The 21,104-nt window shown below is 46.7% G+C and overlaps 1 protein-coding gene across 1 annotated transcript in view; it reads left to right on the forward strand.

The window, feature by feature from the left end:
- Positions 1-18,822, forward strand: part of LOC107540843 (myosin-16-like) — a 31,605-nt gene extending 12,783 nt beyond the window's left edge. The window contains 13 exon segments of the mRNA XM_016217692.2: positions 1,398-1,577; positions 3,151-3,277; positions 4,018-4,076; positions 4,399-4,486; positions 4,859-4,976; positions 6,164-6,284; positions 9,624-9,760; positions 11,131-11,212; positions 13,253-13,426; positions 14,771-14,998; positions 16,586-16,756; positions 17,357-17,557; positions 18,622-18,822. Coding sequence (XP_016073178.2) covers positions 1,398-1,577; positions 3,151-3,277; positions 4,018-4,076; positions 4,399-4,486; positions 4,859-4,976; positions 6,164-6,284; positions 9,624-9,760; positions 11,131-11,212; positions 13,253-13,426; positions 14,771-14,998; positions 16,586-16,756; positions 17,357-17,557; positions 18,622-18,822 — 1,887 coding nt within the window.
- The last annotated feature ends 2,282 nt before the right edge of the window (positions 18,823-21,104 follow it).

Genomic DNA, 21,104 nt, shown 5'->3' on the forward strand with positions numbered 1-21,104 from the left:
GGGCCCTAACAGGGGCTCACATCAGGAGGGAATTTCACTGGGGTCTGCAGGGAGGCAAAACCTAGATTCAGGGCGGTCAGCAACACTGCTGATGACCTTGGTCAGTCTGACCTTTAGATTCTTCCCTGCAAAATGGGTACAACAGTGACTGCAGTGACCACGGTTAGTTGGGCTGTTGTTTGCCTTAACCCATTAGATCATCACAAGCTACCATATATGCAGGATAAATTATTATAACCATTTCACAAATGACAACACTGAGGCACAGAGAAGGGAAGTCACTTGTCCAAGGTCATACAGCCTATGAGTGGCAAAGTCAGGCTCTCCCCCAGGCAATCTAATAATCTCTCCTGTAATCACACCATAGAGATTTTGGTGGTTTATCAAATGGCTTAGTTCAAGAATAGATACTGTTAGATTAAATTTGGAAAAGGGATAGAAAAAGAACATTAAGAGGACAGATGACCAAATTTGAACAAAGTCTGTTCATAGTATTACACCAATGTTAATTTCCAATGTTTTCATTATTGTACAAAGTAATAATGTTACTATTTGGGGAAGTTGAAGGAAGGGTGTATAGGAATGCTTTACATTGTTTTTGCAAGCCAAAATTATATCAAAGTGAAAAGTTAAAAAATGAAAAAAGAATGAACATACCTTGTCTCTTAGGCTCATCCTTAGGCCCATCATAGAGAACCTCTATCATCAAGATAGCCAGGGGTCTCTGGTATGGGCTCAGCATTAACCCTCCAGGAAAAGAGTCTCCAAAACCAGGCTGCATGCATGACTCACCCATCCCCCAGCACCTGCAAATATCTCCCTGTCCCTCTGCCACAAAGCTTGGGACGTTCTCATGCTTGAGCTTTGGGGTTAAGCACTACTGTCTTCCGAAGTCTTCTTTTAAAATCCAGACCTTCCATGGAAGGGGGAATATTAAAGCACTCATACATTTATGAGCTCCCCTTTTTTTGTGTGAGAAGAGACCTAGAACGACATGAGGCCCCTGAGTAACCAGGAATGTCACTGAGGGAGTGGAGGAGATAAAAGCAGATAAATTAAACCCAGAAAGGTCAGGCGTTATTGATCTCACCCTTTCTGAGGGCCAACCCTGCCTGGCACCAGTTTGGGAGGAGTTAACATGTGGAGAGCCATCTGCTCCCTTCAGACTTCAGTCTTCCCTTCTGTTGGGTTACATGAACTCTAGCCTCTTTCAAGTCTAAGAGGTCATGGCATTTGAAGACCAGACCGTGGAGAACCAGGCACCATTCCCAGAGTTCTGCTTCCTGGCCACATGGGTGTGTGGGGCAGCCCTCCCACCAACCCCAGGCCAACGCCAAAGTGTCCCCTTTGTGATCCTGTGGCCTCCTCTAATGCCATCTACTCCTCTTCTCTTCTAGCCCATGGGCATCTTCTCCATCTTGGAGGAGCAGTGCGTCTTCCCCAAGGCCACCGATGCTACATTCAAGGCAGCCCTCTACGACAATCACCTGGGCAAGTCCAATAACTTCCTCAAACCCAAGGGAGGAAAGGGCAAGGGGCCTGAGGCCCACTTTGAGCTCGTCCACTATGCAGGCACGGTAAGTATTACCCTGTGGCGACCTGCTGGCTGCTGTTCCCTCTTGTTATTACAGGTCCATTCTGACACACTCCTCCAGAGGCTTCCTGCCTCCAACTACTACAGCCACAATAGAATAGGGTGATCAGCTCATTGACATGAACTCCAGCTCATAGCCCCTCATCACTTCTTCAACTGAAAATTCAAAAAATATCCAGCCTAGGATGCCTGCTAGGGGGCAACCAACAGTTTTGCCCTTAGAACTGCCAGGGCCACACCATTGTCTACAGCCCTTGGTTTGACAGCTGAACTTCAGTCTTTGTCAGAAATGAGAACACTAGGGGGAAAAATTCCATGAGCCCATTAATTATTCCTCAAATGATTAACTTACCTCTCTGACAGCTTGTGGCTGCCAAACGTAGAAGATGACATTTACAGAGTGGCTTTTCACTCATGACAAACTCAGTCCTTGGGGAAGGGGGAAATTAGGTGCAAGTAGGACTCTATTTGATTCCATTTGATTAATTGATAGGAAAGACAACATTAGTCCATCCAGCTTGTAAGAATGTATTTGGCTTCCTTGATATTTCAGTATTGCCACAAATGCCAATGTTCCTGTTACCACAAGAGTTTATTGGCCCTCCTTGAGTTTAACTGCAGGGAAATAGCAGCCTGAGGACAGAGCCATCAGGAAAGCTGCTGTTGGATTGAGCATTGGTACCAAGATTTTATAATCTCATCAACCATAACAATGTCAATTACTGGAAAAATGAATAGTGCTGACACCTAGAACAAACAGTAGGGTTGGGGCCAAATGCAGTGCTCTACCCATCTCTCACACTGAAATGAGGAGTGATGTAATATTTATAGCAATGGAATATTCTAAGTCAAATGGGGGTGCTGTGCTTCCAAGAAGGCTTTAAAATAAAGCCCAGAGATTACAAACATCTATGCACTATGTAGGAGATGAAACGCCCAAAGGTTTGAGCTTCTCATCTGCTCCCTTGATTCTTGGCAATCAATGAAGGGATCTGAAAGGCTCCTTCCTCTTTGCCTTTCCAGTTGGTGCCACAGACAAATGGAAAACAGAAATTTGTGGGTGTCCAATTATCTGGACACATGGAGCCCCAAGTTCTGAATGAATGCCCCCCTCCCCCCAATTCCACCAGGCAATGGCCCAGGGGATATGTGCTCCTCAGCAAGGAGAGACCAAATGCCCTCGTAGGGAATTGTCCACTGGTCAAGGCCAGTCACTGACAGCAAGATTAGCTCACCTGAGTGGAAGAAGACCCAGGGGTCAGGGAGGCTCAGTGTGGTCAGCAAAGCAAGGCATGCAAGAGAAGGTCACAGCCCCATAGAGAGCAGCTGGGAGTTCTGGTTTGTGGGCAAAGCCCAGAGGTGGAGTGTCCTAGACAGGTAAACTCCAAATGCCCAAGAAACTAGATGATGGGGCCTTTACCTGGGACATCCCAGGACTCCAGGAAAGTCATCAGGACAAGAATGGAAGCACCAAAAGATGGGAGATTGGTCTTGTGAACTGAGAGCAGGTGAAGCTGTAGATAGAAATGTAACCACTGGCATTTACCCCTTCCCAGGTGGGTTACAACATCACGGGCTGGCTGGAAAAGAACAAAGACCCCCTGAATGAAACAGTGGTGGGTTTGTTCCAGAAATCAACACTGTTAATCCTGGCCCTTCTCTTCAAAGAGGAGGAGGCTCCAGGTATGGCTAAAGCCTTGTTGTGTCCAGTCTCCCTGTGCTGGTGAATTTTAGTGGCCAAAATGGAAAGAAAGAAACAAAACAATTTATTGAGCTCTTGTTGGATTGTTGGATGGGTGGATGGATGACATGTTGCTTGAGGTAGGCCATGGAGGACGCTGCCATAGAGGGATGCAGATGCATCCTGGGAGCCTCCATCAACTGAATTGATCACTGGGTCCATATCACCTCTAGACAGAACAATACTGCTTTGGAAAAGTTGATCCCCAAAAGCTCTGTGCTTATTTTCTGCTTCCTGCTCACCTTTGTCTGAGGCAAATGCCAAGCCCAGCCTTGCCTCCAACTCAGTCCAGGTTGTGTGACCCATAGGGGAATGCCCTGGGTGAGAGCTGCCCAATGGGGCTGCCACTCAGTGGGGCAAGAGCTGCAAATCTCCTCCAGCTCAGAGATATTTTCACCACAAACTCGCAATTCTCCAGATAGTCTGTGGGCTCTTCCTCCTCCCCAGTCAATGGAAGTAGTTTGTCTCCTTGTGCCAGCCTTAAATCAGGGAACAGAGCACTCCTTTTGGCAGTAATGCCACAGTCAGCCCATTAGCCCACTCCCTGGTAGGTCTTATTTTCCTGGGGGGAAGGCCTCACCTTACCTAGGCCCCCAAAAAACTTTTTAAAGCCAGAGAATGAATGTCCTTGAGGCAGCCCTCCATGCTGGGTGCTGATGTGAAACAAGTTTGTCTCTCTCAGCTGGAGGCAAGAAGCAGAAGAGAGGTTCCTCTTTCATGACAGTCTCCAACTTCTACAGGGTGAGTAGGGGCTGCCCCAGAGGACACCTTGCATTCAGTTCAGTGCACCTACCTCCCTCCTTTCAATGGTATGGTGGTCTGGCTGCCACCTCACAACCAAGGACAGGATGATTTCATTTCTATGACTATGGTTGCCTCTTGCATTCAAGGAGTCTGTTTCTTCTGAAAGGGTCACAGAATTAAAGGAATGTAGAGCAGAAAAGACCCTATCTCTAGGACACAAGAGCTTCCCACACTCAGGAGAGGTAGTTATTTAGAGTTGATGTCCTGCAGCACCAACACCAAGCTTTACTCACTGTTTTTCTTTTTCCTTCATCCCCAGGAGCAGTTGAACAAGCTGATGACCACCCTCCATAGCACTGCCCCTCATTTTGTCCGCTGTATTGTCCCCAATGAGTTTAAGCAATCAGGTACATCATGTGAACATGTCTCCCTGCTGGAAGTTCTCAGGGTCTGTGAATTTGGTGTTTGCTCCAAATTAAGTCCCCTTTCAATAACCAGGGATGATTGGGGCTAAATGGCACATGAATACATCTCCAACAATGGATCATTGTCTTCTAGCTGCTTTGTACAACAGAGTGGTGCCCACCCTGACAGAAGTTACACTCAGGAGAGCCTTTGGGTCTTTGCAGATTTGTGGGGGAGCAGGGATCCCTGGGCAGTGACAGGAGGAGACTGGGGTTGATGACATGGATACTCAGTTCAGCCTTCTTGAGTTCCAAAGAGTGGCCTGTCCCACCATAGGCTAGTGACTCCCCATCCTGTGCCCTCCCTCTTGGCAGGTGTGGTGGATGCCCACCTAATCATGCATCAGCTGGCTTGCAATGGAGTCCTGGAAGGTATCCGTATTTGCAGAAAGGGTTTCCCAAACAGGCTGCAATACCCAGAGTTCAAACAGAGGTGAGTGAGTGGTGTCTTCCTGAAACTTTAAATACAGTTCTTGATTTCCAGAGATTGATTATTGATAAATATAATCCTATTGTCACAGACACTATGAGTACAATGATATATACTGCCTCACTATCATTACTTCAGTACACATTGGCCCAATGTTCAACAGCCAACACCTGCATTTTTTTGCCTGAGAGAGCTTTCTCTGGCTGCTGGAGCCTGCTTTGCTACTTGGCAGGCTGAAAGTATCAGAAATGAATGCCTCCCCAGGAACAGCTTTCAACCAATGACTAAGGAGAGTTGGTGTATAAATATTTCAGCTCCCTTACATTTCTGGTGGGCTAAGTCTGAGGTGTGTCCTATACTGGCTGTCAGATCAGAAAGTAGCACCTGGTAAATGTTTAACAATGGGCTCTCCAGGTTTAAAAAAAAAAAAAGGAAACTCTGATCTGTAGTGTCTGCCTGTTTCCATGGTGTAAACACTCCCACCATGGCTGATTTTGAGCTACCAGTGTGGCATCACTGAATGTGGAGTTGAGAAAAGATGAACACTATTCCCTCTTGTGAGCCAGTAGGTGCAGGTTCCAGCTTACCAATGCTCCTACTGTCCCCAGCACAATTAAGACCCAGTTGCCTGTTGTTATCACTAGCTTGATAGTATGCCTTTTATTTGCTTCTCAACCCAATTCCCAACTCTGCCACTTCCCAGTTAACTACTTGCACTTGAATCCTGCTCTCGGGGTCTGCTTCTGGGGGGGCCCAAACCAAGATCCCATCTTTGGGATTATTTTACTCCTCCCTCTCTACTTGCTAGAACAGATTGATGGAGTAGGAAGGGTCACCTGAGGTCATCTTGTCCAAGTCATCTGAAGTCCCTAATTGGGGAAGGCCTTGTCCAAGATCACAAAGGGGGCTGCTTGCAGGTCAGGAAAAAAAGTTTCTGCCTGGAAGAAAAGAGTTTGGTATCCCCATTTCTACAAACACCTCCCCCTGAAACCCCAACCCATACTGACATTTAGTCCACAAAGTCTCCTGTCAGACCCATCCCTCTGCCTGCTGTGGCATCTGTAAAAGAAGTCTATTCCCTAACTCAAGGGCCATGTCATAGATCAAGGGATAGCTGCATGGACGAGCTTTCATGCTGCCAGCTTGGAGATGCTGATGCCTGGATTAATGTTGTCACCCTCTCCTGACAGGTACCAAGTGCTGAACCCCAATGTGATTCCTCAGGGATTTGTAGACAACAAGAAGGTCTCAGAGCTGATGCTTGGGTCCATTGACCTGGATGTAAATGAATACAAAATTGGACATACCAAGGTAGGGTCTCTCAGTGGTGCACCCTCCCTACCAACAATCAGCCTTGTTTTAAGAAGGTGAGCTTCAAGGTGTGAATTCCAGCTCTACCACTGGTCAGTTGCCTGTTTTGCACAAGTCTCTCAGCTAATGAGAGCCTCAGTTTCCTCCTCTGAAAAGTCAGGGCTCATAAGATCAGTCTCATGGGAGTTGGGGGTGATTAGAAGAAAAGTACATGAGGATCCAGGTCAGACAGAATGCTACTCAGTAAATGGTAGGATATTTCTTAGGATTGTATGAGCCCCAGATTTCTAAAAATAAAAGGAACCCGTCAGAATCAAGGTCCTGGATTTGACCAGGGCACAGCAGTACATGTGTGGCTGGGGTCTTCAGGTTAAGCACCATAATCCCAGCCCACCCACACCAAGAGGCCCAGCCCTGAGCTGTCAGGTAATTCAAGGTTGACTCAGATGGGGCAGCCACCTGATTCTGACTCACAGGGCCTGGGCTGTCCTTTGTCTGTCCCACTTCCTGGCCCCACAGGGTCCTGTCAGGATTGTTAGGGCCATCCAGGCTGACAGTGCAAGATGTCCATCTATAGCTATCCAACCAGGCTGTACCCAACATGACAGCCAGCGTGACATGGCACTGGCTTTACAGTCAAGAATGTCAGGCTCATAGTCTGCCTCTGTGCAGCATGGAGCAGGTGACTTACCTCTCCTGGTCTCATGGGTGGCACAGCTTCTCCACAGGCCTGGTGTGGCCTGATGCATGTGAAAGCTCCAGCACAGGTATGCATCCAATACATCTGGTCATTCGGCAAATGCTCAGGGAGTTCCTCCTGTGTACCGGGCATATTTCTCAGCTCTAAGGTTAAACCAATGAACAGAGGAGGCATCCTTAGCTCCCTGGAGCTTGCTTTGTAGCAGTGGATATTAGCAGAATTGTAATACTGCTCCAGAATCTGCCAGAACTGTTAGCTTTGGCCTCCTTCACAATTAATATGTGCTAGGTGTAGCTAAATTGACTTACAGGAACACTCCAGATTTTGTCATAGAATCATTAAATACTTGAGCTGGAGAGAGCCTCAAAGACAAGCTCCTTCCCCTACCCCACATTTGACAGATGGGAAACAAGAAAGCCTGGAGGTGGGGTGGAGATGACATACCCAATGTCATAGAACTAGGCAGGACAGAGCAGGCTTCAGGCCTTACAATTGTTGGTCGTGTGACCTGGAAAACTGGGGCTAACATCACCAGTATGACACAGTCTGACACAGCTGCCGCCTGAGCAAACATACTGCATCTTGCTATTATTCAAGGGTTGCACTGGACACTTCAGGTCCAGGTAAAGGCCCGGAGGTGCTGGGGACCGCTCTGCTCTCTGAGGATCAGGCAGACTCTGGTGGCTAGGGCAGAACAGAGAACAGGGTGATTCTGCCTATACACCCTTATCCCTAATGTTGGCCCATGTGGGCCCCATTTCCTAGCCATATGCTCACTCCACTGCCCCTCAAAGACCAAACTTCAGTGCCAATTAATTTTGAAATACGAAATATTTTACCCCGTGGTGTTCAGCTCCCTGGGGTTTTTTGGTGGGAGAGGGGGACAGTGGTAAAAGGGATTATTCTTTTCTATTCTTTTCTTGTCCGTGTCCATTGCCTCCACATAAAGGATTTAATTAGGGCTCTACTCCCTCCCCCCACATATAGAATCACAGACTCTCAGATCTGGGAGGCCTTTAGGGTCCTACACTACCACTGGGTGGGAGAAGAGACCGAGGCCCCTCCAAAGGAGAGTGACTTGACCAAAGTCACATGGATATCCAAGGCAGGCTAAGGCCAAATGCAGGTCTCCTGGCTTCTTCTATCCTTCCAGAAGTTTCTATCATGTCCTACTGGAAGCCTATTAAAAAAATATATTACATTATGAAACACACTAATAAAGCAACTACCCATAAGCCCACTTAAAAACCCAGAATTTAATCTTTACATCTCTTTCCTCTCCTTCCTTCCCACTCCCAGGAGTAGCCCTAGTCCTGAATGTTAACCATCCCTTTGCCTTTTTAAAAAGTTTTATAACATACCGGTTATGGCCCTGTTTTGCCTGGTTTCAGCTCCATAAAAGTATCATACTTGATATATTCTTCTGTGACATGCTTTTTATCACTTAATCATGTTTCTAAGATTCATCCTTGCTGGCCGGTACATGACACCCGCTCACTGTCACTGCCATATCGCACTGCCTCAGATGGCCACGCCACAATTATCCTTTCAGTGCTGCTGTACACATCCTTATTCATGGCTCTATGCAGGGTTTCACTAGAACAAATTCTCAAACTTGGCTGTACATTAGAATCATCTGGGGGATTTTCAAACACATCAGTGCCTGAGTCCTGCCCCAGAAATTGTTTGAAATCACCTCTGTCCAGGCATCTGCATCTTTCCAAAGCCCTCCAGGTGAGCCAGGGTCGATATAATATGCTAAAGAGGACAGTTGCCTATTGCAAGGTGTGCAAACGTCCAATTTGACAAGAGAATGCCAACCATTTTCCAAAACTGTTGAACCAACTCACCTTCCCCTTGACCCACATCCTTGCCAACACTTGTTTTATCGGAAGTCCTAAAAGGTTGAGGTGGGGGGAGAGGTGAATGGTATCTTGTGACCTAAGTTTGCATTTCCCTGGTCTTGTTTTCCTGGGGATGGGTCCCACTGACACACCAGAGCTGGATGCCTGAAATTGTGCAGCATTGGTACAACTCTGTCTCCTTTCTAGAAAGTCAACCCCCCCCCAATCACTACCCCCTCTTCCCACTCCCAGGTCCCATGAGACCGTGACTATCCATAGGCTGCTTTGCATGGTGGTATAAAAGGGAGGTCCCTTGACACCCCTGGCTGCTAGGCAATCACAGCGGTGGGGATTATAATGATCTCACATTTTACTCAGAGCTTCATAGTTTACGAAAGTACTTTTCTACCTGTTATCTCATTTAATCCTTAGAGTAATCCTCAAAGGAAGGGATCAACATTCCCATTTCACAGATAAGGAACTGATGCCCTAAGATGTGAGAAAATATGTTCAAGATGACCCAGCTAGTAAGTGCAAGACCAGGGCTGGAGCCTATAGGAGAATCCAAGGGCAAGAGGAACTAGACACTGAGCCTGGCAATGGCCCTGCTACTGGAGGTGTCCAGGCTGAAGCCAGCTGATTCTGAGGGGCCTCAAACACCAGCACCAGACTGTGTCTTTTAACTCTTAAAGACCCTTCTGAACCTCTGGTGCTTTGATTTTAACCACACACACCCCAAGTGGTTGCCACTGGTGACATCTGGGCTATTTTCAGATAAGTGTGACTTTCTTCCAGGTATTCTTCCGAGCAGGCATCCTGGCCACGCTTGAGGACATGCGGGATGAACGTCTAGCCAAGATCATGACGATGTTACAATGTCGGCTCCGGGGTTTCCTTATGAGGGTCGAGTTCAAGAAGATGCTGGAACGAAGGTAGCACACACAAACACCAATGGGGCAGGACCACTGAAGCCACACACATCCACAAGGAATGACCAGGGACCCCACCACACACACACTGGTCAGCTCCATTAGTGACATGGTGCAATGAAATGAGGGGAGGGTGCCGATGTCTTGGCTGGACCAAAGAACCCTGTTCGGGGGCTATATTTGTTTCCTAGGGCTGCCAGAACAAAACACCACAAACTGGGTGTCTTAAAACAACAGAAACTTATTTTCTCATAGTTATGGAGGTTAATAGTCTGAAATCAAGATGTTGGCAAGCCATCCTCCCTTTGAAGGCTCTAGAGGGGGTACCTTTCTTCTCTCTTCCAGTCCTGGTAGCCCCAGGCATTCCTTGATTGCGGCTGCATCACTCCAATCTCTGCCTCTGTCTTCATAAAGCCTTCCTCTCTGTGTCTGTCTTCAAATCATCTTCCTTCTTTTTATAAGGATACCAGTCATCTTGGGTCAGGGTCCCACTCTATTCTAATAATTCCAGTATAACTCTCCTTAACCTCAGTAATTTTACATCTGCAAAGACACTATTTCCAAATAAGGTCATATTCACAGACACTGGGGTTAGGACTTCTACATATTTTGGGGGAGGGGACACAATTGTACTCAGAACAGGGACCACCTAAAATAAACCCTTCTCCCTAAAGTGTGTAAGCTACTTTCACAGCCACCCCTTTACTTGATCCATATGATGATGATGCTGTGAGAGGGATGTGGGAGGGTCAGTACCCCCATTTTACAGATGTGGAAACTGAGGTCAGAGGGGCTACGGAACTGGACCAGGTTCATACAGAGTCAGGATAAGAACACAGAAATCCTCATTCCAAATCCCTGCCCTCAGAATCTTGGTTTTTAGCCATCTCCCTAAAACAGTAATTAGAAAATATCTCAAGCTGCCCTGCTTGACCTGTGGCTGACTCTGGCAATTTGTGGTCATGGAATTAGTAATAATAATAGTAATGGATAAATAATAACAATAATGAAGTCCTGATATCCAGCATCAGGCCCTCTGTGACCCCAGCTGAAGGCAGGAACATCAGTTAGGGGCTGAGTGGTAGAATGGCAGCCCAAGCCAGCCTAGGGCCTTGGTGCACAGGAAGTTGTTGGCAAATGACAATCAAATGAAAGTGCAAGGGACATGAAAGGGTGGATTCCAAAGACTGCTGATATATGGGATTTAGGGACTAATGGTTGATTTCCAGTGAGGGAGTAGAAGGAGAGGAAATGCAGGAAGAAATGAGTGGTCTCTCTTAGCTTTGTGCTGTCTAAGAGGAATGGTTCCATCAGGGAGGCCAGGTCCTAACACTTTCATTTTTACCCATGCAACCCTGAATTCTCTTTTGCAGAATTGGCTTGAAAGTCATCCAGCGGAACACACGCAAGTTCCTAGAGCTGCGTTTCTGGGGCTGGTGGAAGCTCTACAACAAGGTGAGGGCTGAGTGCCAGGCCAGTCAGAACTTTTGCTGTCTATGGGCTGGGAGCCTCAGTTCCAGACAGATAGAAGTGCCTTTTGGGGGTGGAAAGCCACAGGATGCTGCAAGGACAGTCTAAAAATGAAAGTGCCTTGGAGTTGGAGGAGTCTACCCTCCTTCCAGACAGGGGCTAATTCCTCCCTCAGAAAAATCATAGTGTCTTCCCACCTTTCATCTAATCTTTCAAAATAAAATACACTTAGAATGGAGAGGAACCCCCACACACACACTCCTCTGCAGAAAGTGGGCTTGGTTTGCAGTGCCTTGCCCCTGGGGGTTGAGGCATCTTCAACTCCTTTAGTGAAATCATTCTTGGCGTCAGAGCTTAGCGACAGCAGGAACTCATAAGATCTGATATCTCAGTTCCTAGGTTCTCCCAAGACAGCAGTGAGGGCAGTGTGAGACAGCCAGGTGATGGGGCTGCAGGTGCCCCAAGCAGCCAGGCACCCTCAGCCAATGCAAGAGGCCATGAACCATCCCATTGCATGCAGGTTGAATCACACCAGATTATGGTGTCACACCTGGGGCCCCCACTGAAAGGAAACAACACTGGGCACCAGAGGAGGCCAGATGCAGGGCTGCCACATCCAGGAAACAAGAGAATGGTTGTCTCAAGGGGCAGCCATGTGGAGAATTAGGACAGGCTCTGGGTCATCTCTGGTAGCCCTGAGTCCCCCACAGCTCACACAGAAACTTCTTTCCCCTCCTGTAGAAAAAGTACTTTCAAACAATTGGTGCTGACCACACATTTAAAGGGAGAATAGTATGTTCTGGATCACACAGGCCAGTTCTCAAGCATCTGAGATTGCAGAGGGTTCTAGATGAACATTTTCAAAGTCCAGTCATCACCAGTGGGGAACCACCTGTTCTATGACTGACCTTTTTTCTCTACATCAACTCATTTTTATTTTGAAATTTTTATTTTAAAAGGAAAGTTCATTTCCTTTACCTGCTTTAATCTCATCCTAAGCAAACGTTATCCATAAAAGTATGGATTTGACAAGTTCTTTTTCATTTTTCATTTTTTAAAATTATTTATTATGTTATTATTATTAAAAATTATTTTTTAAAGTAACTATGTAACTAATAATCAAAGGGTTTTGATGCAATGCTCGAATCCATCTCACCTGCTCCCTTTGCGTATATATTTCCATTTGGGAAGTGCCAGACCTACAGCCCTTTAAGGTCCTTTCAAGGAGAGCACAGGTGATCACAGATGACAAGAAGACAGAGCCTGGAAACTTCCCTGTTCTTTACTAGAAAGTAAAACTTCATTAATCAAACATGCAGGGCAAGGTCCTAGTCCAATGAGTAGAAACATGAAATAAAAATCCTTTACTCTTAGAATATTGACTAAATGCTAATTTTATTTAACTAAGCCAGGTAAGATGAGTCAAAGGAGAAAAATACTTTTTAGTAGAATTTCACTGAATAAAAAGTATGACAGAGCTGCAAGCTGTGGTGCTTACTATAACCTTTTTATGCAAACTTTGTCACTTTGGAGAACAGGCACAAGAGAGACAGCCAAAGAGACATAAAATGATAGAGAAACAAAGAGATGGAGACAGGGAGAGAAAAAGAGAGATAAATACAGAGACAGAGAGAGACAGAGATAGAGATAGGAAGAGAGAGAGTGCACGCCCAATAAGGCAGAAAGGCGATGGAAAGCAGAGTTGTGAATGTAGCCAGGGCTCCAAGCACACACAACTTACAGAACAGATGTAAACACTGAGTGCAGCTAGATGCTGAAGACCATCTAACTTCGTGTCTCTTGGGATCAAAGAGCATCCTGAGGATTGATCTTAAGCAAGGATGAGCCTTCCCTGTGAAGGCCAGAGAGGCTATGGCCTCTGAGGAAAAGGGCTCCTCCTCACAGCTGCAGCAAGAGTTGCTTTCCACCCCAGTGGGGATATGAGGCCCATCTGGCAGAGCCCACAGCCCACCTCCTAGCCCCCTGGGAAAGCCCATCTCCCTAACACTCTATGGTATTGCTCAGGTTAAGCCCCTCCTGAATGTGGCCCGGCAAGAGGAGGAAATGAAGGCCAAAGAGGAGGAACTGAGGAATGCCATGTCCAAGACACAGGAGCTGCTAAACAAGGTCAAAGATATGGAGGAGAAGGTGGCCACACTCAGCCAGGAGAAGAATGACCTCAACATCCAGCTACAGGCCGTACGTGGGGCCCTGAGGGAGGGACAGGAGCTGGGGGTCTTGGCAACTGCCCAGACCTCCAGGGTTGCTATGAGTCAGGCCCAGGGATGGAGGGAGGATGGGCCTTCTGAGAATCATGTGCCTCCAGACTACAGGGAATTTCCAGCCTTCTCTTTTGTTCACTGTAAAGTCAACCTTGACCCAACTACCAAAATGCCTCCATTAAATTCTTATTTGCCCACAGCAACAGGCTGGGCACGCACAGATATGCTGGGCCTGCGGGGATGGTTCAGACCTGGGACCACAAGATGTGGTGGGAGGAGACCCCACAGTGAGCCTGGTTCTGCTGTGGGACCTCAGAACTTGCCCTCTTTGCCTCCTTGCCTGTCAAGTGGAAACACAGCAGGGAGAACAAATGACCTAGTTTCCATGGGTGCCTAACTCAATGGTCCCCCTACCCCTGCACTCCAATATAATGACTACAGTCACTGCAGTGACCCTCCTGGTTTACCAAGGATCCTTCTCTGATTTGACCCTCACAACCACCCCTTAAGATGCCCAATTTTCACATGTATCCTACAGGGTAGAAAACTCAGCTTGACCAACATTTAGAGACTTCATCAAGGTCCCAAGCCCATCAGTAGAAAGCCCACAACTGGGAGGGGTTCGATTCTATCTTGGGTTCTTCCTGCTTAACATTGTTTCTTCATATCCTCTTAATACCCTGAGAAGTTTCTCAAGCTGAGAACCTTATTTTATGTTTGGGAAGACTGAGGCCGGTGAGACCATAGTAATAAAAAGATCTTTCATTTATGGAAGTACCTCATGTGTTTCATCCCTTTATGCCTCACAGTGACTGTTTCCCTTATTTTGCAGAAAAAAATCTGAATTTCAGTAAAGCTATGCCATGAACCAAAAGTCACATAGCTAAGCAGGTCTTCTGCTTCTGTGGCCAGTTGTCTTATACCATCGACCCCATCTTGGGGACACCCCAGTGGGTTCCCCAGGTTGTCCTTCCTCTTCCACTTATTGCCTGTGACTTTGACAGCTCCACCTCTGCTAAAACCTTAAGGTGCATCTGATCACCTGGAACCTCCTAAAAATGCAGATTCAGATGCAGCAGATCTCAGATGGGGCCTGAGATTTTGCATCCTAACAAACTCTCAGGTGCTGCAGTTGGTATGGGGACTACGGTCCTAGACTTCACTTTGTTATACACATCACAAAGGTGCTCAGAGCTAGCCCAGCCCCTGTTTAGCCCCAAGACATACTTTAGGGGCCCATCAGCCCAAGGATTGTCCTCCATCTTGGTCCCCTGTGGGTGCCTGGACCCCTGAGTTTGACAGGGGCTCTTTCTTCCATCAGGAACAAGAGAACCTAATGGATGCTGAAGAGCGCCTGACTCAGATGATGAAAACCAAAATGGAGCTGGAGAGCCAGATCGGGGACATGCGGGAGCAGCTGGAAGAAGAGGAGGGCACAGCTGCCTCCCTGAGTGCCCACAAGCGCAAGCTGGAGGGGGAGCTGAGCGACCTGAAGCGTGACCTGGAGGGCCTTGAGACCACGCTGGCCAAGACAGAGAAGGAGAAGCAGGTGAGGAGGCCTTGGGCTCAACCACGCTCCTCTCAGGGTCAGGGAACCCCCAGCCTGCTCACCCTGCAGGGTCACAGCTAGAACTGCACAGCAATGCTTTCCAGGACCCTAGCCACCAGCCACATAAGGTTATTTTTTTAATCTTCACCTAAGGATATGTTTATTGATTTTAGAGAGAGAGGAAGGGAGAGAGAGAGAAACATCAATGTGAGACAGAAACATCAATGCGAGAGAGGAACATCGATCGGTTGCCTCCCACATGCACCCCAAACAGGGATCAAACCCGAAACCTAAGTACGTTTCCTGACTGGGAGTTGAACCACAGGCTTTTGGTATACGGGATGACGCTCCAACCAACTGAGCCACCCAGCTGGGCCACATGGGGTTATTTTAACTTAATTCAATAAAATTTTAAATGTGGTTCCTCAGTCAACCTAGCCACATTTTGACTGCTCAATAGCCACACGTGGCCAGTCCTACCATGTTAGACAAAGCAATCTGAGAACATGCATTGTTACAGAAAGTTCTTTTGGATAGAGCAGCTGCATGAGAGGGCCAAGAAAGCCATGACTGATGTAAGTGTGTGTGCTGCCTGCTGCTGGTGGGAGGGGGCCTGGGCACCCAGGCCAGGCGACCTGCCGGGGACCTGGCTATCCTAGGCATAGAAGGCCACCCCCTCCCCTCATGAGTCACTATGGAGTCCTGGCACCCTGCCAGTGGGGATGTGGTCCTTGCTTTGAGGAGACTGGAGACCACAGGAATATTTATAACCTACAGATGATCATGTGAGAGATTAGAGTGTGTGGCCTGGGCATCAAAGGAGCCATCAATGTGGGCTCATCTGGGCAGGCTTTTGGGCAAGGAGGAACATCAAACCAGCCTTGAAGGGAGGGTTAGTAAAAGGAAAATGGATGCTGTGCCCAGGAGCTCAGTGGTGGATGTTGGCGAGATGGGCTGCCAAGTGTTTTTACCCCCAGTATCCCTTTGGGTGCTCACATGGACCTTGAGTGGTAGATACTATGTATCCCACTTTAGGGCTGAGAAAATACAGATTTTTCTTATCAGATTTTTCTTTTCTCACACTTGACTGAAGTTCCAGGAGCTTGGGAACATTGTCAGTATAATTTGGTGGTATGTCCCAAGAGACCCATACACAGCACACAGTAGGCCCTCCATGAATATCTGTGGAATGAATGTAAGAACAAGTGGGCAAAACGACTAACTGAAGGTCACACAGGGGCTGGGTACAGACCTTCCTCTTCCTACTCTAGATCTGTGCTTTTCCCACCCTCTGTGTTATGTCCCTCTTGGAGGAGACAGCAAAGAGTTTGGCTGGAGAGCATCAGGCTGGTGTTCACAGGCTTGGAAGGCCTGGTTGTGCATGAGCCTGCCTCCTCCCCTTATTCTTGGAAGGACATGGGAGCATGGAGACCCCTTCCACCAAACCCCAGCAGTGTGTCAGCGAGGTTCCTCAAGTCAACCACTTGGTCTTCAAGAGACTGGGAGACAAGGTTCCTCATCTTTCAAAGGTACTATGAGCCTGGATGCAGACCCAGCTCCAGCTCATGCTCTTCTGGTTTCTTACAGGCTGCCCGCATGGCAGAAGAGCTCTGACAAGAGCAGGACCACTGCATGCACCTGGAGAAGATCAAGAAGAACTATGAGATCACCATCAAAGACTTGCAGGCCAAGATGGAGGAGGCTGAGCAGCTTGCTCTGAAAGGAGGGAAGCGCACAATCATGAAGCTGGAAACCAGGGTGAGGGCAACATTGAGCTGAGCCAGGAAAGAGAAAATGGAGATATGGCCAGGCTGGAGGAGGGCGGGGGTCTTTTCCCAAAAAACATGCCCAGCATTTGATGAGGAATTGGGTTTTTCCAGAGCTAGGAAAGAAAAGGAAATTGAGGCAATAGCTCAATTTATTTATACAAATGTCTCTTCTACTCCTCATCTCCCTGTTATCTCCCTCAGAATGTCCTTAGCCTCCAAGCAGAGCAGTTTCCAAAATTCTTCCTCTTTCTTTGTTCCTAGTCTTGAGTTCCAACATTATTCCTCTCTTATCACTCACTTAAAACAAGCCTTAGTCTTTACTTCATGGAATGTTGGAGCTGGAAGGGCCCAGGAGGTTTGGTCACCTTTTCTGACCCCTAGTTCCCCCATTTCCCAAAGGAGGAAATTGAGGTTCAGGAAAAGTGACCATCTGACGACAGCAGGGCCTGACCCCTCCTGTCTAGGGCTCACCTGTTAACCTCTAGGTAGGAAGTGGACACTATAACCACGACACCCCTGTCCAAGGTCACTGAGCTCTGAAGTTCAAAACATACATTCCCTCAGCTGCATTCCTCTCTTCCTTCTTCAGATCAAGGAACTAGAGACAGAACTGGACGGTGAGCAGAAACAGCATGTGGAGACAGTCAAGACTCTGCGGAAGAATGAGCGTCGCCTGAAAGAGCTCGTCTTCCAGACAGAGGAGGACCACAAGACCAACCAGCGTATGCAGGAGCTGGTGGAGAAGCTGCAGAACAAGCTCAAGGTCTATAAGCGGCAGATTGACGAGGCGGTAGGTGTTCACCACACATCTCTAATTCTCCCTTTCTTCCCAACCCAGGTCTCAAGCCTTGGTTAGAATTAACCACAGAAAAGGAATAAAGTATTGGCCAAAAGACAACTTTCATGAGTCTTGTATCCGTGGCACTTCATCCTCACTATCATGTGAGAAGTGGACTGGACACTACACACTGACAATAAGAATTTGTAAAAACTAAACTTATTCTCTAAGAACACCTGTGTTAACTGAAGTACCCACTGCAGGGTATGCTCTAAAACTGGGGAAGGTCTTAGCTCCCTTCGTCTTTCTTCCACTACCCCTGTGGCCTCTGCCAGGATAACCTCTCCCTCCTGGTCATACTGTTAAACACAAGGACCCATCCTTACCTGATCCTCCTGATGCAAGGAGGAAAGCTAATGTTTTTAGTCCATTTCACAGCTGAGTAAATCAGCCAATGTCGAGTATTTATGTTAATGCTATTCAATGTTAAAGTCAAAGCCAAATGGTTAGCAAAAGTGACTTCAAGTCTCAATCCTACACCACATGTCCACCTACCACCATCATCCAAGACATAGATATTTGACTCTGCTATCATTTTCTGCCAGTTCTGGGGCCACCATGTTGAATCCAGCAGCCACCCACCCACCCAGTGCCCTTCCCCAAAGGCTCAATAAAGGCTAGGCATACAGTAAATATAGTCTAAACAAAACAAGTACAACTCTACTAGTAAGGCAAGAGGATGGGAAATGTGTGGCAGTGGGTAGGGGAAGCAAGAAATCCACAACTTCCAAGTGGGGCCCCAATAACTAATGCCTAAAACCACAAAGTATAGAAGTAGCAACAGAGCACATTTTATTTAGAAATATGGACATCAAGGTCAAAATTAATCATCTAAAAGTGTTGAAGATAGTTGTCCATGATGAGCTGGACAATGATCATGACCCAGAACAGCTTTGTTTTGTAACAAGCCTTACAGAACAATTCCACTCTTAGGTGACAGTGCAGAACAGACAACAAAACACATCTAACCAGAACAAGCCGGGTTCACACCCCATTTTCCACTGTCTTTATTGTAGGAGGAGCAGGCCAACCAGACCTTGGCTCGCTACAGGAAGACGATGCATGAGCTGGATGATGCTGAGGAGCGGGCTGGCATGGCTGAGACTGCTTTGAACAAGCTGCGCACCAGACACCGTGTGGCTGGCAAAGGCATCACCTCTGTGGAGATCATCCAGGTGTCCAAGTCAGCCTCCTCTAAAACCCTTTCTGAGGAGTGAAGTTCTCCATGTCCCAGTCCTCAGCCGGTAGGTGTGGATTCCACTCTCAACGGCTCGAAGTTCACCTTTCCTGCTCCTGTTTTGTTCCCTCAGACTTCTATGCTTCTTGGCTTCTATTCTGCCATGCCCTGATCTCACACACTGGGAACCCCAAAGCTTCCCCTATCCCTTCAGCTGCAACACTCCCACTCTAGAATCTGAAAGCTCTTGGGTATCTGTATCACAGGTGCTGGTAGTCATGATGCGTCCCCATCCGAGTGGAAGTTCATTGAAAGCAGGTTCCATATCTGGTGCCACTTGACAAATAGGTGCTAAGTACAAGCTTGTTTTCACTGGACAACCATACAGACATTTGCAAGCTTATAGGCAATATGTATTCATATTTCACATCCTCCGGAAAATCATTATTCTTGAGGATCTCATCAATACTGGTTGGATTTAGATATATAAATTAAGGAAATAATAATCACAGTACCATTTCTTGAGCACTGAGTGCAGGTGGAATTTTAGGGGGATAATTTAAAATACTCCTTTCTTCTTTTCCTTAATTTAGAATCAATTAGAAAGAATACAGGAGACAAATATATAAAAGCGTTATTATGCTATGATTCTAGATTGAGAATTTAATGAGTGTCCATCATGGGCATCCTTGTACTTCACCCCAGAATTAAAGGTACCTATAGAACTGGGGAGCAGCCCCTATTCCAAGGGGAGGAATGACCAGAAAGCATCAACCCTGCAGGTAGATCCAAAAGGAGAAACCAGATGGGATTCTTCTCTGCTTCCTGGTTCCTTCTTCCAAATCTAAGATAAATCATTCCTCTTCCCAGAAAAGAAGAAAGGGAAAGGCGGGGAGAGAGACAAAGAACATTATTCTAGAGTAATCATCCCCAAAACATGGTCCTTTGGACAAGCAGCAACATCAACATCACCTGGGAAGTTATTAAAAATGTAAATTCTTGGGCTTCACTCAGACCTACTGAATTAGAAGCTCTTGGAGGTAGGCCCAGTGTCTGAGTTTAATCAGCCCTCCAAGTGATTCAGATGTATGAACAAGTTTGAAAACCAAGTGCTATAGCAGAAATCACCCCTTAGAGAAACACAGAGCCAGGGAACAGAGGTTTCTCCTACTTTTACAGGAGCCAGGCACATGGAATATGTTTTTTACTCTTATGTATTCTGTGAAGTAGGCATAAATATCTCTTTTAGGTGAGGAAAAGAAGCTCAAAGAAATTCAGTGACTTGCCCATGGTCATCTAAGCCTCCTAAGACAACACAGGCAAGCTCATGGTGAGCACTGTATCCCAGACCACACTCTGGTCCTCTCAATGGCCTGTGTGGAGTTCAAGCCTTCTTGAGCATGCCAAGTCTAAGGAAGGTTTCTCTAAACCATCACAATCTTACACAGAATGAGCCAGGTATGACCCAATGGTGTCCATAATGAGGAAGGATGCCTGTGTAGAAGCAGCCCAGACATTTTTCTAGCAAAAAGGGGCAAATATGTCAGAACTCCCAGTTCTGTCCCACAAGGATTTTCTCATCCCCTCTCTTTCTTTTGTCTTCTAGGGTGATACAGATCTCAACAACAGACCACTGAGATGAAAAATATGTGAAAATGGAAAACTGGGTCTTTCTGAGAATGTTTACTATGCAAAGGAAAGTGCAAGCCAGAAAGAGACAGGTGCTAAAGAATAAAGACAGCTGTGGAGGAATATGGGTTTGGGAATGTAAATACCCAGCCATTAGAGGAATAACTAAAATTAGCAAGGCTTCCCTAAGACTGTATCAAGCTTATAATCACTTGGAAAAAGTAATATTGCGTCTGTTTCAGTTGAGATCCTACATGTTCATGTCAAGGACGGAATATGTAAAGTCTATGTGACCTGGCTGTTCTCTAGAAATAATTCCTCACGTGGACAATTTTAATGCCTTGTCCTAATGCAGTTTAAATAAAAGAAATATGAAAAATAAACTGACTGGAGGTTATTTTTAAGTGAAGAAATTTTATTTTTCTAAGACATCCAAATCCAAAGGCAATTTTTACAATATATCAAGAGTTCTGTTGTGTCCCTATATCCTAATTCACAGTCTGGTTTCTACTGAAACCATGAAAACTATGCAGTCTTAGTGATGTTCTTGAAAATCTTGAGAGGGTAGTCTCAGAGATATGAAGACAATCTAAGTTTCATAAAGTTCAGGAAGTTATGGGATCCACTGAAGGGATGTTAAGATCCATACTAGCTAATGATACATGGGGCCTCTGAGTGGTCTACCTCACCATC

The sequence above is a fragment of the Miniopterus natalensis genome, chromosome 3 (assembly GCF_054644295.1).
Source record: "Miniopterus natalensis isolate mMinNat1 chromosome 3, mMinNat1.hap1, whole genome shotgun sequence".
NCBI classification, from domain to species: Eukaryota; Metazoa; Chordata; class Mammalia; order Chiroptera; family Miniopteridae; genus Miniopterus; species Miniopterus natalensis.